At 33.2% G+C, this 27,297-nt stretch overlaps 1 protein-coding gene across 1 annotated transcript in view; it reads left to right on the top strand.

The window, feature by feature from the left end:
• Window positions 1-27,297, top strand: part of DPP10 (dipeptidyl peptidase like 10) — a 365,506-nt gene that overhangs the window by 305,311 nt on the left and 32,898 nt on the right. The window contains exons 11-16 of the mRNA XM_030916466.1: window positions 800-891; window positions 1,368-1,415; window positions 4,505-4,626; window positions 6,009-6,056; window positions 14,168-14,266; window positions 14,374-14,443. Coding sequence (XP_030772326.1) covers window positions 800-891; window positions 1,368-1,415; window positions 4,505-4,626; window positions 6,009-6,056; window positions 14,168-14,266; window positions 14,374-14,443 — 479 coding nt within the window. The remainder of the gene's footprint in view (window positions 1-799; window positions 892-1,367; window positions 1,416-4,504; window positions 4,627-6,008; window positions 6,057-14,167; window positions 14,267-14,373; window positions 14,444-27,297) is intronic.

The raw sequence follows: 27,297 nt of genomic DNA, 5'->3' as shown, positions 1-27,297 counted from the left end.
ACAATCGCTTCAAAGAGAATAAAATACCTAGGAATCCAACTTTCAAGGGATGTGAAGGACCTCTTCAAGGAGAACTACAAACCACTGCTCAGTGAAATAAACGAGGACACAAATAAATGGAAGAACATACCATGCTCATGGATAGGAAGAATCAATATTGTGAAAATGGCCATACTGCCTAAGGTAATTTATAGAATTATAGTATTTCTAAGAATACTTTTTGAGTCAAGCAATATATATTTTTTAGACAATACTACTACCTGTTTTCTACATATTAAAATGTTAGTCCTATAAACATTTGGAAGCATTGATTTAACTAATTACCTTCATTAACATGAATTCATCTTGGAAAAAAATTATTGCATTAAATGGCAAATCTTATAACAATGCTCATACTGCAAAGGTTAAAATGAATACACACCTGAGTTTTTATTGGAGTAAATTTTGTTTTAAAATTTTTTTTTAAAAAACTAACTGTAGAGCTGCCAGTCATCTAGATGAGAATGATTAAAGTCCTACCTTGATATCAAATGCTGCAATCAGCATGGTATACTTGATTCACCCTCACCTGGAGGAGTTTTCTGAATGACTTTCCTGTAGTTCAAATAAAAGCACTAAGCTACCTGCCTTGGTCTGTGTTTACAGGAACGCACGTTGATTCTTGAGCTAAGGAACAGAAAACTGAATGTTAACTGAGAATTAAAGAATTCAAAGTGTCACGAGCAGTTGGTACATTCGTGTTTAGCAGAGAGAAGCTGTTTAAATAAAAGGAAAATCAATATTTTCCATTTCTTTGCAGAGTAAAAGTGAGCAAATTACCGTGCGGCATCTGACATCAGGAAACTGGGAAGTGATAAAGATCTTGGCATACGATGAAACTACTCAAAAAATGTGAGTGTTTTCAGTTCTCCAATCAGGCTGCAAGTCAGGGTTGTCAAATGCCATCTTTTCTACTAGAATTATGTTTTGCTTACCATAGTCCTAGTCAAAACAAGCCAGCCATGGAAAGAATAACCTTTCTTTAAAGATCTCTTCCACACTTCACACAGAGACATCTTACACAGAGGCATGTACGCGTGTGTGCGTGCATGCACACACACACAGTGACTGGGAGAGACTATGAAAAAGGACGATTTTATCAGGGGAAAAATTATGTTTCCTAGATTGATCAAAGCCCTGTGTTTGAATAGCAAAACAACTCCTGTTTGTATTTTGACAGTTTTAAAAATTTAAGTGAAGATTTAATGTGAAAATTCAGGTGAAGATTCAATGTGAATTCAAGATTCAATGTGACAATGTGACAAAATTCACAGATCACAAAAAATAGATCTGTGTCTAATGCTTGTGTTGTTTTCTTTCCTGGACAGTTACTTTCTGAGCACTGAATCTTCTCCCAGAGGAAGGCAGCTGTACAGGTAAGCAGTATGCAAGGATCTCCTTACACAGACTAGCTTCTCAATGGCTATCTATGTAGCATAAGGAAGGGAAGGAAAAATTCAAAATGTCTTTTTCACCATGGCTAGGGAGAGCCAACTTTGCATGACAAAGCTTCACCCTCTTGCACCAGTCTCTCCCTCGGCAGGACTGGAGACAATGCAGCCTGCTTTCTCCCTTCCTGCTCTGCTCTCTCCTTATTCTTTTCTTCACCTGCTTTTGCAGTTTCTTAGTATCTTTCTTTTGTGGCTTGTTTCTCTCAACTCTCCACATCAGAGACATTTACATATTTCCCCTTGTGCCTTCAGCTCCTGCTAAGTCTCCTTTTAAATTTTCAGTACATTAATGTGGCACAGGTGAAATTTATTCTTGTAGAGTATGATGTTGTTGTGAACAGTTAGTCTGCTGTATCAAGCAGGAAGCTTTCCCCCTTTGTCTTGTCGTTCATAAAACCCAGTGAGATTGTTTCAGGAGGAGTCATCCTTATTTAAATAAGGAACGCTCATTGCTTGCTAAAATAAAGCAATATATGGGAAAATAATTACGTCTGTTCAATGTTCCCAAATGCAAAACTATACTCAGAAAGAGGCTTAAGCTCACACCTATTTAGTATTAAAATGTCTCCTCACTCAGAAAGCTTTCACCAGGATCTCACAAGAATGGCTTTTATTTTTGACTGGCAAGCAGCCTATTAATTCTAGACTTTATATATATGTTCTAATTTCCATTTCACAGATCCATTTTTAAAGTGTCAAAACTGCCGTGACATATTCTCAGGGGAAATTCATCATGTTTGAAGAAGTGTCACCGCTAATTCTTACCGAGTAGCATGGACTTTCCTTTGAGAGTAAAAATGCATGTTTAAAGTCCCCCGACTTCCTCTACATCACCCCCTACACTCTTATTTGTACACAGTTAGCTTTCATCAGAAGCAACCTTGTCCTTTTAATTGCCTTTCTTAATATATCATTTTTATATTCTTAGTTTATTCTCTTGGACCTCCTGGAACCCATGTTCTTAATTCTGACTTCTAGGAAGCAAAACTATTTATATAGAGATAGTGATTTGAATTTTGGATTAGGGATCTTGATCAAAGTACTGGTCACTTTTTCTTTTGGTGACCTGAAGCTTATCTTTCTTGAAACATATGTTTTGATTTTTATCGGCAGCCATAAACTATAACTTAGAGAGGTGGAAATACTTTATAGCTTATAAAACTCCTATTTTTTAAAACTCAAAGAAAAATGACAGCATCAGATTAGACTTGGTCAAGTTTAGCAAATGGAACTGCCTCAATCTTTCTTCCCATTATTAGTCTAAAATGTGATTTGAATCATAATGGCTTCTTAGATTTGTGTGTTTGTCTTATCTCTCTAGTGACTGAGGCGGAACAGTCAATATATCTCTGACATGTACTAGTGTAGTCGACTGTGTTATAAAGAACACAGTCTTTATAACACAGTCGTTCTTTGTGAAATAAAGAAAATGTAGTGCCAATAAATTTTCCCTTAAATAGCTCATCAAATGCCAGTTGGCTTGACTGTAAGATAATGTTAGTGTTTGACCCAGAAAATGCAATCAATGTCTTGCCCAGGCCATAAAAATGATCATTGGTTGACTTAATATATGGCACTAGGCACCCCTGCAGGAGTAGGACTGCTACCATAGTCATTGTTATTTTCTTTGTTTCAAAATTTGCATCTCTCTATTTCAGCAATCTCATAATCTAGATAATGAGAAAATACCACATAAATCTCCAGGGAACTTGGATGTAAAAGCTTTACGGAAGAGTAGAGAGAAAAAGGTTTTAAATCTTAGTGTGTCACTGAATAGCTGTGTGCAACTGGGGTAATTTCTAAGCTTTTCTGTGGTGAAAATTGTACAATATTGTGAATGTAATTAATGAAACTGAATTGTGCACTTAGAAATGCTTAAAATGGCAAATTTTATGTTATACAGGTTTAACCTAAATTTTATAAAATAAAAAATATTGACTACGAATATTTTATAAGTTATTATGAGTGAAACTAATATGATTTTTGCTTAGTATATGTTAATTGTTTTGACTATTATAAGAAAATTTTGGATTATAATCATCTCACAGTGTTTCAAATATGGAATTGTGATTTTGTGAACCGTTTCTTGTGTCTGCCTTAACACCCCTATTCCAATCCCCATATCTACAGTGTATTGCACATCAAAACCAACGTGAATATTACTCATTTGTAAATATGTAGCCAAAAATCATGTTTCATTCCAAAATGAAATCGAGACCTTTTGTCTGATCAAGTTTTTTAAAGATATTCTCAACAGTGTTTTCATCCAATGACCTACCAAACTTTGCATTCAGACTTATTTATTAAATAAACAATTCGATAAATGAAATTTAATCTTGTATTAATTTTTCAACTCCTATAACCTTAAGCACCATTATTGTAAAATAAAGATAGTGATGACTTTTCTTTTTACCACCTTATTATGTCAAAGTGTGTATTGTTGTTAGTGTTATATATGCTATAATACAAATACAACTTTGTTTAAAATCAGTAATTTTTCTGCAAGTAAATGATGGGGAAAATTTGGCACTGATACCAAATTCTGATGTTTAGAATGTTTAATTTAGAAAATCATGACCTTGATGTTTTGTTTGACTTGTGGAAATGTGTATTCCTTCTTTCAATGAGTATGTATTAAATATTGAAGAATATCTGTGGGAAATTCCCTTTAAGACTTTACACAGAAATATCTATTTAAAATGCAAAAAACAGTAAGTTATTTTGAGTTCCTTTGAAATCAGTTCTTTGTTTATAGCCATACATACAAACATACATATTACATACATAAAAGAATACATACTTTTAATTTTAATAGATTAAGAAAAATGTGTATGTTTTAACATTACTAATGGAAGTTGACTTTTTATGTATATGGTGATTCATAGTTTACAATGAACCTCTATGCAAGTACCGATGTAACTCCCCTGTTTATATTATATTTAAATATGAGCACCACACATTCAAGTGCCTAGAATAGTAGCATTTCTGTAATAACTTCCTTTTTCTTTCTCCAGTGCTTCTACTGAAGGATTATTGAATCGCCAATGCATTTCATGTAATTTCATGAAAGAACAATGTACATATTTTGATGCCAGTTTTAGTCCCATGAATCAACATTTCTTATTATTCTGTGAGGGTAAGATAATACATGAATTCTGATTTAATATATTTTATTCATTGTATTTGATCAATATCTGTTGGTATCAGCAATTATTACTCTAGATGATTTCATAATCTTAATTTGTAAATTTTTGTTAATAGGATATACATTATATATGCATTTACTGAGATACAATTTTTTACATATTTCATATAGAAATAAAAACTGAGACTAAGTCAATAAACATTCACACATAATTAGTAAGTGCTATTTGAACATGAGCAACTCTAAAAGGTGAATAAATGTATTTATATCAGCAAAGCCATGCCACAATCATAAACTAATTTACCTAGTCTTTAGGAAAAGTAATAGCCTAGTCTTCTTGTTAAAACAATGCCTTGGTTGTTAAGAGATTTAGGATCTATGGAAATTCAAGACCTACGGAAATTGAATTCCCCTGCTTCAGTGTTCTTCAATTCTGAGCAATTATATCCACCATTATCACCCTTTCTATCTTGTAACAATATGCATAGTCTTACATGTTTATACAGGATTTCTGCAATATATTCATAGAAATCGTTTTCCTTTTAATATGATACTGTATTTTCCAGAAATTAAATGGAACTCATGAGTCCTCTTATAATATGAGGAGTTGAGTGCTACTACTGCAGCTGATACATTCAGTTGTCCTTTTTTAAGGCACAATGAGATATATACCAAGACTTACTTTTTAACATTGTTTTTCTGTTGATATATGACATGAAGTAATCAAAAAAGAAGTTCTTGTTTAACGACATCAGGAAAAAAAAAACAAAAAACATTAGTTTTAGATGGGATTCCTTAGAGAAGTGAAGTTTCAGGATAACTTTTTACAGTAACAAATTAGCTAGCATATTTTAAGTATTTGGATACTTACGGAGATTATGGTTAACATATTTTTAAATGAATGTAAAATTACTACCCAATTTTTAAACTTTTCTTGTGGATGAACTATTTCAAATATGCATACATTCTTTCTTTTTTGTCTGAGTGGCAAATAGAATTTGATCTTGAATCAGTGGATGAGGGGTGAAAGGGTCGCGGATTAGCTTTCTGAACATCAGTGGCTAGTCTATAAAAGACTAGAGATAAAGAGAAAGCATGTAGAATTGGCTAAAAACATAAAAATATAGATCATGTGGGGGAAGAGAGAATCTTAACACAATCTCTGCAAATAGTTTCTTTCTTATATATTCTTACCCTTTTGAATATAATGCTTATAAATAGGAATGAAAACTAGTTATCTGGTTTCTGTTTTGTTATGTTTTAACCACGAACTGCTTCCATTTTGGGGAAAAAAAAAACTATTATGTAAACTTTCTAATGATTATTACTTAGACGTCTTTAAAAATATTTATGCACATATTTTTAAATTCCAGGTCCAAGGGTCCCAGTGGTCAGCCTACATAGTACAGACAACCCAGCAAGTGAGTACACAAGAAGACAATTAAGAATAGTTACGGTTGGCATAGTCTTAGACATTGTATTATCTATTCTGAGTCATATACTCTATAAATCCTTCCTCAAAAAATCCCCAGCATGAGGAAAGCTGTGTGTATACCATCAACTTGACCTTCCTTATGTGTGTAAGAAAGGCAGTAAAGCAAGTGATGTGAGCCATGTTACAGGCGGGAGGTGAATCTTATATGCCCAAAATAGGATATCTACTACCTAAATCAAATAGAGTTATTGATGAAACAGGTGCATTTTAGCTTACTGGCCTCTTAATGTTCTGGTTCATTCTTGCCTGGGCCTCACCTAAGTTGTTCCTCCAGAATAATCTTTTGAAGACATTTTGGAAAATTATGAAAAATATTTTATATATTTTCTATCCTGTTTGTTCCGGATATCCAGGTTCTTCTAGTTTTATATATGCACTTTTTCATTTATGCATTTATTCATTTGTATATTTGTTAAGTGATCACCTACTTTTGTCAAGCAATGTGACAGAGTCTGAGGGTCCATTGAAAGGGTCTCGTGTTCAAGAACTTACAGTAAAGTAGATAAATAAATGCATGGTTGGGCTTATCTTAAAAATGAATAAGCAGACTTCATCCTTTCTTCCTTTCTCTTTCCTTTCTTCCATGTTTGTATCCTTCTTTCATTTTTTAAGTTTTATTTAATCAGTGCTTCTATTCTGTTATTATTTCACATAAGCTACTATAATCTGATAATGGCTCATATTTATTGACTCATTTAAACTTCAGAACACCTCTGAGATAGGTAATTTGATTACCCCTTTTTACAGGTGAGAAAAATTAGTCTCAAAGAGGTTAAGGATTAATAACTTGGCCAGAGTCGTACTAATAAATGGCAGAACCATGAATCAAATGAGACAGTCTGACTCGAGAATAGGGTTTGTAATTCACTACAATATAACAGCTACTTTTTCTATTGTGCTTTTGCCTCTTGCATTGCATATTCTTATTTAAGTAGGAGTCAGTTAAGTGCCTTAACTTAGAAGATATACAGGTAAAAAAGTATAAGTTTGAATGACAAATATCATTTTGAGAAAACAGATCAAGACCAATTATATTCTTCAAATAATGTCATATGGACACTTAGTGCAAGCACTAGACAACAAGAAATTTCTAAATTTATGTTGGGTTTTTGTGTGGCTGGAAGATGGTTTAGCACACATTTTAGTTTCTATTTGTTTCATTATTTCCATTTTCAGTGTAAATCTTAAAGAGGTTATGTTAAGCAAATCAAATCTATTCAATATTAACTCTAACAGCAACAATAATGATCATAGACAGTATGGTTGATAAAATGGAAAGAAGGTTGAATCTCATAGACAGAACAATCGGTATATAAAATAAGTCTATCACATGCTTTTTGTGGGATCCAAGATGGTGTGTTAGCATCTCATAGAATCAGTGTCCTCCAAGGCAAATAAACAAATGTGTTTGCAGTGAAAATGAGTAATATTCATGACATATAGGACACACTTAATCAATAACTATTTGTGTTACACTGTATATTCTGCCTTTAACAAAGGATGATTAAAAATTTTTTCCAATCTGATTTTAATTTAATTTTATCCTATTGTTACAAGGCAATGTCTTTTCTAATAACTTCTGCTTCAAATTACATAACATTTCTGTCTAAGGGAAACCACTTTATTTTCCTGTTCGGAAGCCAATCATGATTGTCTCAAGGTCACCAAAAACAAAAAAAAAAGGCTACAAATAATGGTCAAGTGCTTAATTTTCTTTTCAAAGGATAATTACTTAGGGAGATAAAATTTATAATCAATGGCAAGTAAATCTTTGGGTTAATTAAAGCAAATATACCAAAAATAAGTCATAACTCATTTTGGGGCCACATGAAGTAGGATAATGCATGGGGAGAAATTTTTAAAAAAGAAAAAGGAACATATTTAACAAGCATGGAAAATCTTTAAACCCACTAGTTATCAAAGAAATGCAGAAGAAACAACTGCCATGTAATTTTTCCTAACAAATTAATAACGTTAAACATTTGTATTACTAATAAAGATAGAATGTGGTAGAAGTGTTAATTATAACATATTAAAAATAATAGTCAAGACTTAATTCTTTTTTCTTCTTCTTTTTTTTTTTTTTTTTTTTTTTTTTTGAGACAGAGTTTTGCTCTTATTACCCAGGCTGGAGAGCAGTGGTGCAATCTCAGCTCACTGCAACCTCCGCCTTCCAGGTTCAAGCAATTTTCCTGCCTCAGCCCCCCGAGTACCTGGGATTGCAGGCGTGTGCCACCACGCCTGACTAATTTTGTATTTTTAGTAGAGACGGGGTTTCTCTATGTTGGTCAGGCTGGTCTCAAACTCACAACCTCAGGTGATCTGCCAGCCTCAGCCTCCCAAAGTGCTGAGAGTATAGATAGCCATGAGCCACCATGCCTAGCAAAAACTTAATTCTTTTATATCTTTTTTCATTTTTGTAGTTTATACTGAGAAAATAATTCTAAATGGAGAATATTATGACAAAGCTATTGAAAATAGAAAAAGACATTATAAATAACAAATAATGGGAGTTTGTAAATCAATCTTAATGGAATATTACTCAGTGCCCTGAGCATCTTCCATTTGTTTTTCCAGAACCACTTTTAACTCTCAATTCTCTTCAATGTTCTCTGGCCTAGAAGTACTTTCTATAGATGACTTAGGTTCTGTTGCCCCATGACTTCCAACTGGATTCAACCAAAGGAAATCTTGTAGGCAACTGGAAAGAGGGAGAAAACTGCTCTGAATTATTTATTCTGCCAGCCCTGTTCCTGTGGAGTCACCACAGGTTGGCTGTGACCTTTGGCTGAAGGGCATCTTCACCCTTGACCTTCAGGCCCAGCCACTGTGTTCCCGAAGTTTTCTTTTTTTAATGTGTTTCTGCTGGGGTTTGGTATTGGAATCATACTAAATGATTGAGTTGGAATCAGAAATCATACCAAAAGAATGAGTTGGGGAGGAATCCCTTCTCCTTGATTTTTGGGATTAGCTTCAGTAGGATTTGTCGCAGCTCTTCTTTATACATTTCGTAGAATTTGAGTATGAATCCATCTGGTTCCAGCCTTTTTCTAGTTGGTAGGCTTTTTATTACTGATTTAATTTCATAACTCATTATTGGTCTGTTCAGGGTTCCAATTTCTCCCTGGTCCATTCTTGAGAGGGTATGTATGTCCAGGAATTTATCAACTTCTTGTAGGTTTTTTAGTCTGTGGGCATAGAGGCACTCATAATAGTCTCTGAAGGTTTTTTGTATTTCCATGGGGTCAGTGGTAATGTCCCATTTGTCATTTCTGATTGTGCTTATTTGAATTTTTTCTCTTTTTTATTAGGCTGTCTAGCAGTCTATTAATTGTATTTATACTTTTGAAGAACCAACTTTTGATTTTGTTTATCTTTTGTATGCTTTTTCACATATTCATTTCATTCAGTTCAGCTCTGACTTTTTTTTCTCCTGTAGCTTTGGATTTGGAATTGGTTTGCTCTTGTTTTTCTAGTTTCTCTGAGTGAATATTCACCATTTTCTTAAGTATTTAAAATTAAATGCTTAGGATAGCTTCTTTGAAAATATACTAATGTTTAAATAATCAGAGATTCTTTACATTTTAAACACGTAAAAAACCTCTTAGAACATCTAGTCTTCCAGATATATATTATAGGGGGAGATATTTACCTACAAAAGAGGTAGTTTGATGTGCCTGAGATTACACATACACAGCATAGTCCAATGGGAGACACATAAAATTACATGGTTAGAATAGTCTGTGATTATTTCTCTGGTAAAAGTGCACACAGTTCAGGGCAAGAGGAAGTCAATGAGAAGACATTTTCAGAAAAATAAATGTGTGTATACAAACATAAGAACACATAAAAATGTTCACATTTGCAAGATAAACATTGTTCATCATGGCTGGAACAAAACATTTACTAAAAAAGCAAAAATATATGAGGGCCAGAGGGACAGACTGGAATTGGATTATAACTCTTATTTTTTTCTAAGTAGTTTGGATTCAGTCATATTGGTTGAATGATAAACCTTTGACATTTTAATTTTTTTTTTTTAATTCTGGCCATGGAGTAACTGGAAATAGACCCAATCCCCTGGTTTCCCTTAATTAATAGTAATAATAATAAAGAAAGCTGGACAAAATATACAGATCAACTGTTTCCAGACGTTTGACAATAGCCAACATGGGTCTCAGATCCCTGAAAGAAGGAAACAAGCAAAATTAGTGTTGTAATTTCTCTGGCTTTCTTGTTAACAGCAATTTCTGAACTCCAATGCAATAAAGAATAAACTAATCTAATACAATGATATTCCTGAGTTGAAGAGACAGAAAATGATATTCAGGCAGATTGAGGCTTTTGGAATGGTGAGGAATGGTATGGAATTTTATGGAATTGAGGCTTATGGAATGATGGAACTGGAAATGAAGAAGCCGCGTGGAGAAAGACATCTGCATAGGGCTGGAAGAGGGATCACCCTGAATCGGAAGAGTGATCACCCTGAATCAGCTGCTGAAAATACCTAACTGAGTATGCGTAGGAAGATGCTTCATGAGTGTGGGCAATGCCAGAGCTCACAGAGTGGTGGGATGTGCTCACGTTATAATCAGCAGAGTAGTGGAACATTTAGAAGAGATCCCAGAAGTGTCCTGCCTTTTGTAGTGCTAAACTAACCATAGAGCAAAGGTCATTTAAATACACACTAAAAAGATTTATTTAAAAGTCTTGAAACAGTCAACCTGCCTGCAACATATGCCAGAACAAAGTCCAACAATTGTTAAAAGATTACAACAAAACCCAGGCTTTCAAAATGTAAATGCCGCAATAGTCAGTATCTGATAAAAAATTACTAGCTTTGTGAAGAAAGTAGAAAATATGACTCATAAATAGGAGAAAGATTAGTGAATAGAAACAGACTCAGAAATGACAGAGATGATGGAAATCACTGACAAATACAGTAAATTAGCTGTTACCAATACATAAAGCCATCAAGAAAAGAATGAATGTAAATAGAAAACAGAGAGAATATATTTTTACAAATAACTTTGTGAATTTAAAATAAAATATTTGAAATATAAACTTCACTGGAAAATACTAAAAACAGATTAGAGGCTGTAGAAGAAAAGATCAGTGTACTTGAAACTATATCCGTAGAAAATTTCTTGACACAAAAAGAAAAAGATAGACAAAGGAAGAACATGAATTAACCATAGGCCAATGTCTACATCTAACATATTTGTAATTAGAGTCAGAATGGGGCAAGGAGGCTTGCAAAAAATATTTGATGCAATAATGGCCAATAATTTTCTAAATCTGATGAAAAAGTTCCAAAAAGTTCAACATAACGAAAACAAGATAAATGTCAATAAAACCACACTAGCGCACATCAGGAGCAAATTATACAAATCAATGATAAAGAAAAAAATTTTAAATCATCAAAAATTAAAAGACACATTACGTCCACATATTATACACATAGTAAAAACAAATGACTACAGACATCTCATCAGAAAAAAAGCAAACCGAAAGACAATAGAAGAAAATACTGCAAATGCTTACGGAAAACCAAACTAAACTAAACAAAAATCCTTAATAGAAAAACAAACCTAGAAGATATTTCTCACGTAAAAATGAAGGCAAAAAGAAAGTTTCAAGAAAAAAAGAAGTGAGAATGTTCTGTCATCAAACTTGCACTTCTAAATAACACATTGATCAATAAAAAATAAATAATTAGAAAATATTTAGAGCCAAAGGAAATTAAAAAGACATCAGATCCCAATTTAGGGGTAACTACAGCTGTGATTAGAAAGAAATTTGTGACTCTAACTTACTGTATAAAAATAAAAACAGATCCCAATTTAGGGGTTACTACAGTTGTGATGAGAAAGGAATTTATGATTCTAACTTATTGCATAAAAAGGAAGGGCTTAAAATCGATAATCTCCTCTTTCACCTTTAGAAACTAGAAAAAGAAGAGCAAATTAAAACAAAGTTGAAAGAAGGAGATAAAAATGGGTAAGAAGGAAATAAATGATATTGAAAAGAGCAATAGAGAAAATGTAAAAAACCAAAGGGTGCTTAGAGACATGAAGAAAAAGAGAAAAATTTAATGCCATTAATAAAAGAGATGATGTCTACACAAATTCTATAGATATTAGAATGACAGTAATCGAACATTGTAAGTAATTTTGTGCCAATAAATTTGACATCTTAGATGAAATGGAAAAATTCCTTAAAAGACACAAATTTCTAAACATTCACACTAGAAGAAATATACAATTAACATTCTCCTCACAAAGAAAACTCCAGTTTCAGCTAGCTTTACTGGTACATTCTATGCAACATTGAATAAATTAATACCAAGCTTACACAAACTCTTTTTAAAAATATAAGACAAGTATTGACCAGATTCCAAATCCAGACATATATATTGGGAGGACAAAAAAAAAAAAAAAAAGATCACGACAAAACAAAGATGAATTTAGATGCAAAACACCTTAATTAAATAATGGCAAGTCAAACCTAACAATTATAGAAAGTATGATAATTTATTATGGCCATGTTGGGTTTACCCAAAGATTCTACATTTGCTGTAACCTTCAACAAACTATGTAATTCACCATATTACAATGAAACTTTAAAGGATTTAGAAAAAAATTGAAAATTTTGGCCAACAATAATAATAATCAATCAATAGTAATTCCTAATCAAGATAAGCTAGAAAAGAAATTCCTGAACTTCATGAATGGTATCTGTAAAAATAATACAGCTGACATCATGCTTAATGGTGAAAGAATGATTCTTCTCCCTGAGAACTGGGAGAGTCAAGAATGTTTGTTCTCACTCCTTCTGTGCGACATTGTAGTAGAGGACTTAGCCAGTAAAATGGGTAAGACAAAGAATTTTATGCAGTAAAACTGTGTTTATTTGCAGAAGACATACCGTGTAAAAAACAAAAAATAAGGAAACAAAAATTGTGGAATATACACACCTATAAACCATTGAAAACAAGTGAATGGTTACAGCTGTAGGCCAATATGCAAAATTCAACTATTTCATCAACGAAAATGCAAGATTTGAGTATTTTTAAAATGCTGTTTAAAGTAAGGTCAAAATATCCATAGAGTATCTATGAATAAATCTAATAAAAATAAATGCCTCCTCTATAAATCTATATAATATTGCTGGGAGAAATTAAAGACTCAAATTTCCACACAGACATATATGTGTGTGTATATGTATACACACACATATATATACACACAGTATGTACACATTGATATATATGTATACAGTATGTACACATATGCAAACATATATGTGAGTGTATATATATATTTATGGATTAGAAGGTTCACTATTTTTATGATGTAAAGTCTCTCCAAATAGATCTACAAATTTAATACAATACATGTACATCAAAATTCCAGCAAGTACTGATGTCCACTTCATGTTTTATCAAATGTTTTCATGTTTCATTTTTGATATTTGTCTATTACTGTATTTTCAAGGTCATTACTCTTTCCTTCTGCAGTGCCTAATGTTTTATTAATCTCACCCAGTGTATTTTTCATCTTAGGTCATATAATTTTCATGTATTTCAGATTCTGCAGTTTTTATTTTTAGAAATATATAATATGCTCATGCTTTTTCTACCTTATTAAACACTTGAACTGCAGTCCAGGTGTCCTCATCCTGTGTTTCTGTATGCCTTTTAATTGGTATAGGTACCTAGATATTGTGAATCTCAACTCAGTTGGTGTTAGATAATCTTGTATTTTACTAAAATATTCTTAAGCAGGTTAACAATATGATCAGATTTGCATTTTAAAAATGTAAATGATAAATTTAATAAAGAAGCAAATGAAAAAAAATTACTGGCATAATGAAGCTCACTTAGAAAACTGTTGCAGTAACTCAGAAGAGAAATGAGGAGTTAATCAGCACAGTGCCTGCCAAATGGTAACAACTGGATAATTTTTTGTTGTGTCACACTGATTCTTGTTTAATGAATAGGAGTTAGCTATTTACACTACCTTTTTTGGTTTACAGAACATTTTATATTGGAAAGCAATACTATGCTGAAGGAAGCTATCCTGAAGAAGAAACTAGTAAAGCCGGAAGTTAAAATCCTTCATATTGACGACTATGGTAAAGTTTTGTGCATGCTATGTTATTCAAGAACAACTTTCTCTGCGTCTTATAGTTTTACCTGTAAATGACTCTCCATCTTTAATATTTTGCTCTTTCTTTAAAAGAACTTCCTTTACAGTTGTCCCTTCCCAAAGATTTTATGGACCGAAACCAGTATGCTCTTCTGTTAATAATGTAAGTATTTTATTTGTTTTTGAAATAAAGGAATATAAAGATTTTCTATTTTTATGTCTCACATGACAACATTTGATTCAATAAACAAGAGAAGTCCTATGTGTGTAGTTAACCAGGGCAGCTGTCTGTTGTCTAAATTCCTCTAGAAGTCCATCACTAAATCATGTGTAAGAATATGTAATTTTTTTGAACTTCTTGCATCCCACATGGAGTTTGGTGCTACCACCAGGAATAGTGACACAGCATAGTTTGATTTCTGGGTGTCTGCTTAGCAGTTAGTCAAGTCCTGGGCTCTTTATCAGTTGTTTCTGCAACACTGAGGAACATGTAATTCCACTGCTAAAACAATGGGTTATGTTTGTATCACTCCTGTCAGTTTTTCCTCCTGGATACATGGCCTGCAGTAAGCTGCTCTCATGCTCAGAAAACTTGACTCAAGGTTTTTTTTTAATCTTGAAATTGACTTTGAAATTAAATATCTTTATACATGTTGTAAGGCTATGTCATGACTGTATAGTATTATGCACCGAGTCCCCTAATATCTAATACATAACTAACTTGATATTGATTTAGCATTGCATTTCTGAGAGTTATAAGTTATTTCCCCTATTAATATGCTCAGGTGGCATATTGATATAATAGTGCTTAAAATTGTCTAAAATTATATCTTTAGATATAATATTTAGAAATAGTAAATACGAAAATAATATTGCTTATTATGATCCCTGAATATAGTGGATAAGTATTCAGTCTGTGGAATCGGATTTCCTGGGTTCAAATTCTAGTTTTGCCATTTCTTAGCTGTGTGTCCTTGGGTAAATTCCTTAACCTCTTACAAGGCTAAGTTTATCTAAACATAAAATAAGCATTACAATACAACCTGTGTTCTAAGACTGCCTTGCAGATGGGGTGAAATACAGCATATAAAGTCCCTTAAACAGTATCTAACACATACGATTCTTATAATTATTGGGGTGATAATTCTTTTTTGTATAGATGACATTTTTTTATTTAGGTATTTTAATATATACAAGCAATTTGTCCCTTTATTTTAACAAACCACATAATACAGAAAGAAAGAATATAATATTTATTTTTCTCTCTGACTCCAGTGTTCATTTCTAATTCTAATTATTGAGTTTTGTGTAGTTTCTCATATCCAAACTTTTCTCCTTTCTCCGTAAGAGCCAGAAAGTTTCTGAAAGCTTTGTTTGTTTGTTTGTTTGTTTGTTTGTTTGTTTGTTTTTGAGACAGAGTCTCGCTTTGTCACCCAGGCTGGAGTGCCGTGGCGCGATCTCGGCTCACTGCAAGCTCCGCCTCCCGAGTTCACACCATTCTCCTGCCTCAACCTCCCAGTAGCTGGGACTACAGGTGCCCGCCACCACGCCCGGCTAATTTTTTTGTATTTTTAGTAGAGACGGGGTTTCACCGTGTTAGCCAGGATGGTCTCGATCTCCTGACCTCGTGATCCGCCCGCCTCGGCCTCCCAAAGTGCTGGGATTACAGGCGTGAGCCACCGCGCCCGGCCTGAAAGTTCTTAATGTCTCTCTAAGGAAGTTCTTATTTGATGTTTCTTGATTGCATTTTTTTCTCGTCTTTTTTACCTGTTTTTTCCTATTCCATTTTAACTGTATGTATGATTTACTGAGGAAAAATGTTTAAGGCACTAAAACGAGACAAAAAGAAAAAAATCAACGGCATCTTCTATCTTAGTCACGTCTCCCTTTGGTAAAAGGAAATGCTCTTTTGATTCACTGAAAAATTTTCTCAAGGAAAGGGACATCCCTCAGGCACATCCTAGGCATCCCTCAGTATGTGATGACCTTCAAATTGGAAAATAAAAGAACTGACTGCCCTTGAAACATGACATTTATGCAGACGAATGTGTAGATAATTATGCTGACTTGGTATCCACTTGCTCTAGGGCAGTGTCACACATAGGGAGAAAACCAAATAAGAGTTAACAGAATCTCTTTGTTTTCTGAAACAGATAAGCTAACTGGCTCATCTTGGCATCAGACTTGTGTTTTGTTCTGGTTGATTTTTAGTTTATAAGAGGAATATAAGAACCTACACAAGAAACCAATTTGAAGACTTGTCTTATTGGCAAGGCCTACTTGGGTCTTTTTTGGGAAGTAGGATTTTGGAGCAAAATGCTGGTTTTGGACTCAGGTAGGACTGGGTTCAAATTGTAGCGCTGAGATTTAACAATACTTTGCTGAATTTTTCTAATCTTCTCTTACCTTACAAATAAACTGGAGAAAATAACATGGGATAATATTTATATTTAAATATATTACCATAGTGTTTGGTAGAGCATAAACACTTGCAAATAGTCTTTAATAAATCATAAGCAGAATCATAATTATTATTAGGATGGTACAAAAGTAATTGCAGTTATTATAAATGGCAAAAGTATAAGTAGTTACATTACTTATAAATGGCCAAAACTGCAATTGCTTCTGTGCCAAACTAATATGGAAATAGTATTTTAAAGTATTTAATTTGATTAATATAAATATTTAATGTATAATTTAATGCTCATGAAGTTGTTCAATAGGCAGACACTACTAAAACAGATAAAATAGTGCAATCAGACCCATAGAATTTACTTTGCTACTTTTCTGGTTGATACAGGAAGAATGAAAATGAATATTAAATCATTTCTAGTTATTTCAGTATATATTGTTTATACTAAATATTAATTGACATTATCCACACTTTTGGATTTTAGAGGAAAATTATCAAAAGCTTTGCAGAATGTGACTTACAAAATCCAAAATGAGGATTTCTTCTTTAAAAATTTATACTTACAATATGATCTATTCTTTTAAATTTGCATGATTATTTCTAAAATACTATCTTGGAAACATATAAGGGTCAGAATAGCAAAAGCAGAAAGTGTTTTTTAAGAATTTAGAAAACTGCCCATAAGTTAAAGCCATATTTTTTCTCAAGCTTAAAAACTGTTTTCAGTGACACATTGACTGTCCCATTCTAAAAGTAATATTAGTAATTTTTTCATAAATGAACAATTAGACAGACAGTGATGAATAATAGAGTGACTATTATTTAAATGAGTCTAAGAGTCATTCAGTGATTTTGGTGTCAGTACTTTATTGCTATTTTTGTGCCGTGTATCTGGTAGCCAAAAGAGTATGAGCCATTTCTTGATCTGTAGAGATGGGTGTACATCCAAGGAATTATATAATGAATTCATGAGTTAGAGTCAAGTTGCAGCAAGCACCTGAGGGGCTGCAAGAAAGATTGCCCTGGAAGAAAGTGGCCTCAGGCAATTTGGAAACCCAGTTCTGCTCAATCTTCATTATGGATCTGGAAAAGAAATGGTCCTCTGACCTCCCTTGGTTGGGTTTTGAAACTCAGACTTAATCTCGTAACATTTAAAATGTAAGTGAATCAAAGATCAATGTCAATGTCACATTAAAAAGAGTATTTGGGATGGAGTACATACCGCATAAATATTTTTCCTGTATAATGTTTCTACTGTAATGGAAAATCTAAGAAGCATTGGCACCACAGTTGGATCTCAGTGACCTGAGTTTGCTGCGGTCTCTATGGAGTCATGATCCCCTTGTTCTGAATAACTCCTCCAATTCTCCCTTCAACTGCCTACTTGTTTTACTCCTGCCTTTCTGTTTAACATTATAGGGAGCCCTTAAGGACCCAGAGTCCTTATTCATTTTTAAACTTATTCTAGACACATCTATATTCATTCCAGTTCTGATAACCTCATACTGTTCTTTTAAAATATTATTCTTATTTCCTACTCGTGTGTGTGTAATTTAATACCATACACATCTACCACGTTGCTTTTACGTATGAGAAGCCATGTTAATGGCTATGGGGAGATAACAAGATTGCAAGCTTCTTAAAGTCTGTAATAGTTATTTGGGTGTGTTCAGTCTATCTCCACAATGCCTAATACACAGAACTAACTGACTATCCTGTAATTATCAAATAGTGCCAAGACTGAAGGTGTTGTGGAAAATGCCCTGCAGTTGTAGACGTTCATTTGGTAAATAAATAAATATGAATCTAATATGCTTAGATTCTCGTAAAAGCAATCTAGAAAGTTGTATTGTTATTAAAAAACAAGGGATTTTTTTGTTTGTTTTTATTTTCGGTCCCTCTGAAGAGGAGCAGCATCAACTCAGGAGTTTAGTTCGGTACCAAAGACCCGTCATCTCTTCCCATTTTCTACTTTTTCTTACTCAAGTTATCTTGCCACACTCATTAAAGGTCTAATAAAGGAGGCAGTAAATGTTCAGCAAATTATATTAACTTTCAGAATGCAACACATGCTATCATGCCTCCATGACTTTCTTTCCTTTCTCTGAATTCACCTTCCTTGAAATCCCAAGAAATTCATGGTCATCCATCAAATCTTATCTTCCTAGAGCTTTCTTCTATTCTCCTCCTCTGTCAGCCTATGGATCAGGTCATTGTAACTCAAGAACATTATTCATTTTTATCTAGAGTCTCATCACTGAATATTCTGTGTATCAGAATCCTATAATTTGGTCATCTCGGTAGAAGTGATCTGTTTTCTATATAACTATTCTTTGAACAGCGTGATATAAGTAACTGATCCATTCACAGTGAGGGAATATATTCAGTTATTCATATCCAACGGTCAAGATAACATCATTGCTGGTCTGTTATATGCACATTTCATTTCCTCAAACAACTTGAAATATTGTTCAATATTGTAATTAGCATCAAGCTTCAGATCAGTCAGACATCCTATCTGGATGATTGAACTCTAACCTGCTATACTATTCTCTACTTACACTTGCTTTTCTTTAGTTTATTGCTTTTTGCTCTCTGTCTCTTTTAGTTGCTTTACCACACTGTTGCTGAGAGTGTAGCCCTCCTATCTAAAATCCTCTCATTATTCATTCGTCATTGATTAAATATCTGCATTTTCCCTCACACTACGTAACAGTCTTCATGATATATTTTCTATTTTTCTCTTCATTTTTATCTCACACCAGCCACCCCAAAAGAGAAATCCCATCCTTTAGATAGACTACTTTATTCTGGGGATCACCACCACTTCAATCATCACTTGTGTTTTCACAGTTTCCCCAGTGCCCTGAGTTTGCCTGCCCACCTGGAGAAGTTCTATTAAGACTTCCAGACACACTTCCAGATAACTTTATGCACACCACTATTATAAACATATAACCATACCAGATTACAATATTTACTTTGCTTTCTCTTCTGTTAAACTGCCAATTCCTTTTGAATTGTTTTGCCATAATGCACTACCTAGAGCATTATTTGATAGAATAAATGAATGAATATATGAATACATCAATGAATAAGTAAACAAATGAATTAACCCTGAGTTTGTTCCTCAAGAATGAATTAAGTTGAGATGGGGAAATGGAGAAATAAATGATTTGTGAGTTTATAATTGATTTCTGTATGGGTCCATTTCTCTACAGTTTAGTTTCCCACTCAGTAGAATAAGACATGAGATTCTAATTTCTTTTATAGTCTTTCTGGATAGGACTGAATACTGATTGATTTTCATGCTGCCTCTTCACTGTTCCTTTTTACAATTTTTTTTATTGAGCTTAAGATAATACGAATTGATATTAGCTACCATTTATTGTTTATCATGCAAAGAGTGTCATGCTAAATATGTAGACACCATCTTTAATCCTTATAGAAATCATCCAAGGTAAATAGTACTGTCCTCATTTTAATACAAGGAAACTATAATTAAAATAGATCATGTATATGTGTTCCCCCAAGATCATAAACAGGAAAAGTTAGGGTTTGAACTCAAGTTTATATATCTATTTTCTGTACTAAAACCTCTGCTGTATTACCCAATGCTGCCTGCCTACATAGTCCACCATATTATGATAATTATTGGCATATTATCAAAGAACGATGACTTGAATCAGAAGAGGCCTTTATGTCACCAAACTCTTATGAACTTTTCTTCTTTCTACTGAACAGTTTATAGTAATTTCTGGAATATAACATTTTCCACATGTACTATGTTAATGCTTTGGTATAAAGTCTTGGTTTTAGAAATCATGACTGAGTTCATGAATATTCCACAAGAGAGATCAAATTCTCAGCTCAGATTATTTAATAAAATTCTGAATTCTCATCAAAATGTTCACTTTGTGAGAAGTCTTTTCTACTCTGTATTTATTTCATGAATTCCTAGGGTTTTAGCAGATCAGACTGTCAGATGTAAGTTCATTTTGTTTCCCAAGGGTGAAGACACGTATATTCCAATAACCTGTAACATCATTTGATCTTCTATTTGTTCATGCCACGTATACATCTACTTTTACCCTCAGTTTCTTGCAAAAATAGTACAGATACTGTCTGATGTGGATGAAAGAGATCGCTTATTGATATTGGTATTTTCTCAAGAGTGATTATTATTGCTTTGCCGTATAATGAGGCTCAAGGCTTATCATTTTTTGTATCTTCGTCATTTAAATGAACGGAGAATGTACCTACACATTTTCTAATACATAGAAAATGATTAAGAGGAAAAAAGGCAGTGGCATTTAATCTTGTTAATAGAAGGGGAGAAGGTGATCATTTGTTTCTATTTTTTTCTTGAACATATTTAACCTTGTTCTTTCACAATTTATAGATAATGCATCTTAAATGTCAGCATTAATTTCTTACCACTGTTTAAAGTTGTACAAACTCAAAGTTGCTGTATTAAGAAGGTGACATGGGGGAAAAATCCAAATTTAGATAAATTTGTAGATAATGCGTAAGCTATAATATTCTTTTGGTGATTATTTTAACTGGAATATATATATGTATATGCATACGCAGAAACGCCATTTTAGGTCTTCTGTTAACATGGATTTTAGATATGCATGGATTCACAGAATTATATGAATGATATAATGTGGTTTCATATGAATGATATGGGCTTATTAATAGTTCCTATTTAAAACTTACATGTATATGATATATTTACAGATACACTATTGAATACTTTTTATAAGAAATATTGAACTTAATTTACAAAGTTCTTAGTTTTAGATGGTCATATAAATGTAGTCATTAATGTAAGGGTAATTCATATTTAAATCAGTTTCTTTTTCTCTTTTAATTAGTTATTTGTTTCTAAGAAAAGACATATTAGGATATAATATTAACTATATTATTTGTTTAACATGACTTTGAAAGGTGAAGTTAAAAATACTAAGATATAGTGTTTTCTTTCTTGGTAATCCCACACAGCGCCATGTCAGAGGAGTACATCAATGACATATGTTATTCCAGGATTTTTAAAATAATATATTCTTCCCTTTTGACTTATATATAAAAACAGTATATTATGAATCATGTAATGCTGTGTAGCATGTGAGTTAAAGGTTGTCTATCATGATGGCAGACTAAGCCAGAGCTCTAGGCTTTTCTAGTCCAACGCACATATATTTTTGAGCAACAAGTAGTGTGCAAAGTCAATTACTAAAAATTACAGAGCTTCTAGGAGATATAAAACTTGGGAAGAAAACAATAATTATTGTATTTTTAAAACAAAACCACAACCCAAATAATACAATTGCTATTAACATAGTAAAGTTTTAATCAGCATTTTGATTTGGAATCATTCAGTCCTTTTCAGCCTTGAACTTCAGCACTTGTTCTTCCTCTTTGAGGACATTCTCTTATAGCCATTTTTTCTCATGTTTATAACGCCATTTTTATCAAAATTATAAATCTGATCTAGCTGTAGTCTTCTTCATGAATCCACTGATTGAGTCCACGTCTTTGTAGCCTCTATGATTAGAGCTCTCAGTTGTCACCTGTCCCTCAGTAACACGGAGGAAGAATAATCAATTGGAAGTTGCTAGATCAGCCACAACTCACCTAAAAAAGTGCTTCCATTGATTTTTAGCTTTTTTTAAATAAGGTTCCAATCTATTGCAAAGACTTTGTCCTTACTTATAAGAAAATGTGGCTCTGATTACCTCTAAACATTAATACCTTGGGGGAGGCTGTGCCTGCACCACTGTGACGGTGCGTTATACTGATATAATCTCCCTCTTTTTCATCACATAGAAAGTATGTCATACAAAATAAATCTATGTTGCACAAAACATTCTGCATCTTTGGGAATTAAAAGTGATGAAAATTATATTTATACATATAGGTTAATGTATAGCTTATATATATTTTAATTTATAAGAGCACACGAAAAATGTCCATCTATATAACTTATAGTTGACAAACTTCCTATGCTTTTTTTTTTTTTTTTTTTTTTGAGATGCAGTCTCACTTTTGTCTCCCAGGCTGCAGTGCAGTGGCGCGATCTCGACTCACTGCAACCTCTGCCTCCTGGGTTCAAGCTATTCTCCTGCCTCAGCCTCCCGAGTAGCTAGGATTACAGGCGCCCACCACCACACCCAGCTGATTTTTGTACTTTTAGTAGAGATGAGGTTTCACTATGTTGGCCAGGCTGGTCTTGAACTCCTGACCTCAGGTGATCTGCTTGCCTTGGCCCCCCAAAGTGCTGGGATTACAGGAGTGAGCCACCACACCTGTCCCTTCCTATGCTTTTATAAAAGCTTGTATTCTCAGAGCATTATGATTACAACAGGGCAGATATTCTAATCCACATTTTACAGGTGAGGACAATTGAGGGACAGAATTGAAGAGCAATATGCCTCATGTTGAACATCTACTAAGAAGTGAAAACTCAGCAACAATGTTCAATACAAGCTTTTATTACTTCCCCCCCCAAAAAAATTCTAAGGATAAAGGAATTTAAAATACGTGGTGTAAATTCAGAAAAAGGCCTATAATTAGAACTTAATAAATAAAAGAGATTTTTTAACACCTTAAATTTATAATCTTTTTCTGGTTAAGAATTCCAATTTCTTTTTGCATTGAGGATATAATTGCTTATATGCCAAAGGTAATAAGTGAATATTTTGTTGAAGTCAACTTTTATAATTGTGTTCTCTCAAAAAAACTGGCATTATTTATCTATCTATGGCTTATAATTTACCTCTACATGTCAGTTTATTAAATTGTAAAATAGTTCTGCTAATGCCTTCTCATACTTAGTACTATAATCATTATTATTCCTATTTAACTGACACAAAAACTGAGCTAAGATGTAAAATTCCCTATGTTTATATAACCACACTTTCCAGTTGATAAATGGATTTTTAGAATGTAGGTAAAGGATTATACAGTTAGAAAACCAGTATTGTATCACCACCATACATTACTGAAAGTGTCGTGATGCCCTACCAAGGATGAAATACAGGTTGAAAGTTAATAATTAGCATGCATTCCTGTGTTACCAATCCGTTGCACGGGTATGTATTCCTCGATATATAGTCCACGTATTGTCAGCCTTAGTACCATACTCACTACATTCCCATGCTGAATTGCCCTCTCCTTGAAAAAATAGAGAAATCTAAGTTTGTTGTGCAGATTGCCACCTGCTTCTTTTTTAAAGATACACACTTTGTTCTTTTTTTTTTTTTTATCTAAATTGCCCCCCCACCCCCTGTTCCTGAAGCCAGCATGTAGAATATTTTCCATGATCATATCCAAAGTGGACTTACTGCATGGGAGAGTCACATTGCAGTTATGTGCACATGAAAAATGAGATAAATTCTTCTGCCTTTGGTGTATTTATAAAATGTGCTAAGCTTTCTTTTAACCATGAATAATTTAGGTATGACCCTTTCTAAATGCAAGAGAATAGATCAAATGCTATCCTAGCTCTGTGATGATATAGCCAGCAACTGAAAGAAAAGATCATCAAAGCCTCTTCCCTTTCTACGTACTCACCCACACTGTTAGAAATTATCTCAAATGGAAATTGGCCAAAGGATAGGAATTAACGTAGTAAGACTTTGACAGCAAAGATGATTAGGAGATTGGACAATTCCTTCCATTATATTGAACAATTTCTGGCTGGGAGATGTCCCTGATGTCCTTTTCTATTGGTTCTCTTCTAATATTTTCATGTGCTGTCTAAGATGTTTATCCTGAAGTTAATTTTGTGTGGATAATGCTAACAGTCCATTTTTGAGTTTTAGAGCTGGCTCATTAATATCCATGCTGTTCAGTGTTTCCACTTGTATAACAATAAACCTTTCATTTTTTTGGATTTGTACTAAAGTACAAATAACTTCATTTAAACAAGTGGACTCTGCTTTTTCTTCATTACTCTCATGATAGTCATTATGCAGTTTTTGCATCAGGCTGAGGAGACAATCTCTGGCTTTCATTCAAGATGAAGAGCAAGACAGTATCAAATTCCATTCAAAACAAGGAAGAGTGCCTTTGGCCGATAATAGTTGATCATGACATGAGGAAAACTATTTCATTAAAAATAGAAGAGAGAAAAAAGGGAGAAGTAGGGGGAAGGCAAGGGAAGAGATCCAGAAAAAAGATTTCATTTTATTAATGCAAAAAACACCCAAACATGGAGATCAAGAAAAAAAAAAAAAACATGAAAACATCAAATATATGTTTAAAAAGAATTCTTTAAAAACACAAAAAATTCTGATTGAGGAAAAACATCAAATTTCAGGTTTATCTGAAGTCACAGACAACAATATTAATGACGCTAAAATGTACTGAACAGACCCACATATGAAAAAGTGAAAATACTTAAGAATTTTTTCTTTAAAATCAAACTACAACTGAGTTCAGAGGCCCTCTGGATTTTAGCAATTTAAAAGCAATCAGTGTTACTAATCTAATTATGATGAAGATCGTAAGATACCTTTAACATATGGCTAATACAATTGCAAAAGTGACAGGCACTCGTTCAAGAGATGCATGCTGAACATCATATACATGTGTGAAAGTCACAATATTTCTTTTCTGTTTGCATGGCTATATAACTATAATTCAAGTCAGCAAAGATTTGATTATGTGACATAAAAACTATCAGAATAATAAAGAGATTTTAAAATTATGTGTATTTGTGCAAATAGACTAGAGGTCAGGAACACTTTGATGATATAAAACCACCTTCCCTGAGAAACTATGTTCTTGAATAAGAGCACAGGAATTACTGATGCAGAGTTGCATAGATATAGCCAGATTTGGGTGGCTCAGCTTCTAAAAGAGGAATGGAAGGTGAAAGATCAAGTCCCAAAGTGTTATCCAGAACTAGGTTAATAATATTGAACACCTATACCAAGGACCAGGCACTTTACAAAGCTACATAGAGAATCTCATTTAATCCCTGCCATAACTCTACTGGCTAGATACTATTATCACCCTCTATACCAAATTAAAAGCAAACTTAGGCGTAGGTGTCTAAAGCCACTGGATTTGGGCTCAGCTCAGTTTTGATTTGATCCCCTTATCACCTGTACCTTTTCACAGTGACATGCTTACTTCTTTATAAGGTCTAGGTCATTAATGCAGGTAATTTTTCTAAAGGTTTGACAATGGACAAAAGTCTGAGAATGAAAATAGATGAGTACAAGTGATTTGGAGATAAACGCAATTTGAGAATGTAATTTATGAACAGAATTTTCTATACATTATCAGGTGAAGATAGGGTCTTGGTAGCAGCATGAACAACCTTGATCGTATCAAATGCTTTCCTGGTTATGATTTATAAAAAAATTAATTCAACCAAAAGTTACACTGTAAATAAACCAGGGTGAGGTATTTGAAGATTATATTAACAATATCCCTAATGGAAGAAGATGGGAATGTGGACAAGAAACAGTTCTCTGGTAGGAAAAAAATAATGTAATTCCTTACATGATGAAGTAAATACAGTGTATGAGAAAATTCATTCAGCCATTCTTCATGTAGGAAAATCCATCTATGAGAAGAAATTTAAAAATAATGATGAGATAAATAGAAGTAATTGGCCCAAGAGGCCCTTAGCCAATATGTGGATCTATATGTACATACTGCTTGAAAGAGGGCAAACTTCATTATACTTTAGATATGCTGCAACTAAATCATCACAGATTATAAGTCTCTATAAAGTAAATTGTTAATTAAACCAAGGCAAATATTGTTTAAAGCTACTATCCTATGTTAATCTAATATTCTACCTGAAATGAATTGTCATGAAGAATAAAATTGAAGCATTGATAATTGATTATCCTTCAGAATATAAGGTAATATTGTTCTTTGCATATTGTTTCCTTTTCCTTACCTTGATTTTTATTCTCTTCTTTACCCCTCCTTTCACATTCTTTTTAAATTCATAATACCTACAATAAAATTGCAACCCTTGGTTCTCAAGGATTCTAGCTCTCAAACAGGTACTCCTGCAACTGAGTGAACCTGTTGTAGGCCTAGAAAGAGCGATGAACTGAGATGACTAGAAAGCACTTCTCTCTCTGTCCCTTCTTTCCACTGTCCCATTCGACATGGATAAGCAGCTGACAAATTCTGCCATGCTTTTCACTGGTCATGGGAAGTCCTCTCATTGAATAATATTCTTCCTTCTTTTTATTATAACTAAAGCTTTACTGAAAAGGATAAGAGCTTTTTAAAATGTACTGTCCTGATAATTTGTGATCTTAACTATTTACCACCAAATATTACTTAACAAGGGAAACAATAAATAAAAATAAAAAGAGCAATTAATTGCTCAAGGTATCTCAGCACATTGGTAATGAAATCAAGTACTAAAACCTCAGTCTTCTGAATATAAATTCAATCCTCTTTTTAGAATTTAATTGAAACACTTTGTGAACCCGATCAAACATGTAGTTTGAACAAATCTCTACACTTTAATGCAGTTTTGGTGTATTATTTTGTTATGTCATAAAGAGGTGGCTTGTTCTGTCTTTTTAAAAATCTATTGTTTGTTTTATTCCCTTTTTTCT

The sequence above is a fragment of the Rhinopithecus roxellana genome, chromosome 14, assembly GCF_007565055.1.
Source record: "Rhinopithecus roxellana isolate Shanxi Qingling chromosome 14, ASM756505v1, whole genome shotgun sequence".
NCBI lineage: Eukaryota > Metazoa > Chordata > Mammalia > Primates > Cercopithecidae > Rhinopithecus > Rhinopithecus roxellana.
This window is presented reverse-complemented; position numbering and strand designations above follow the sequence as displayed.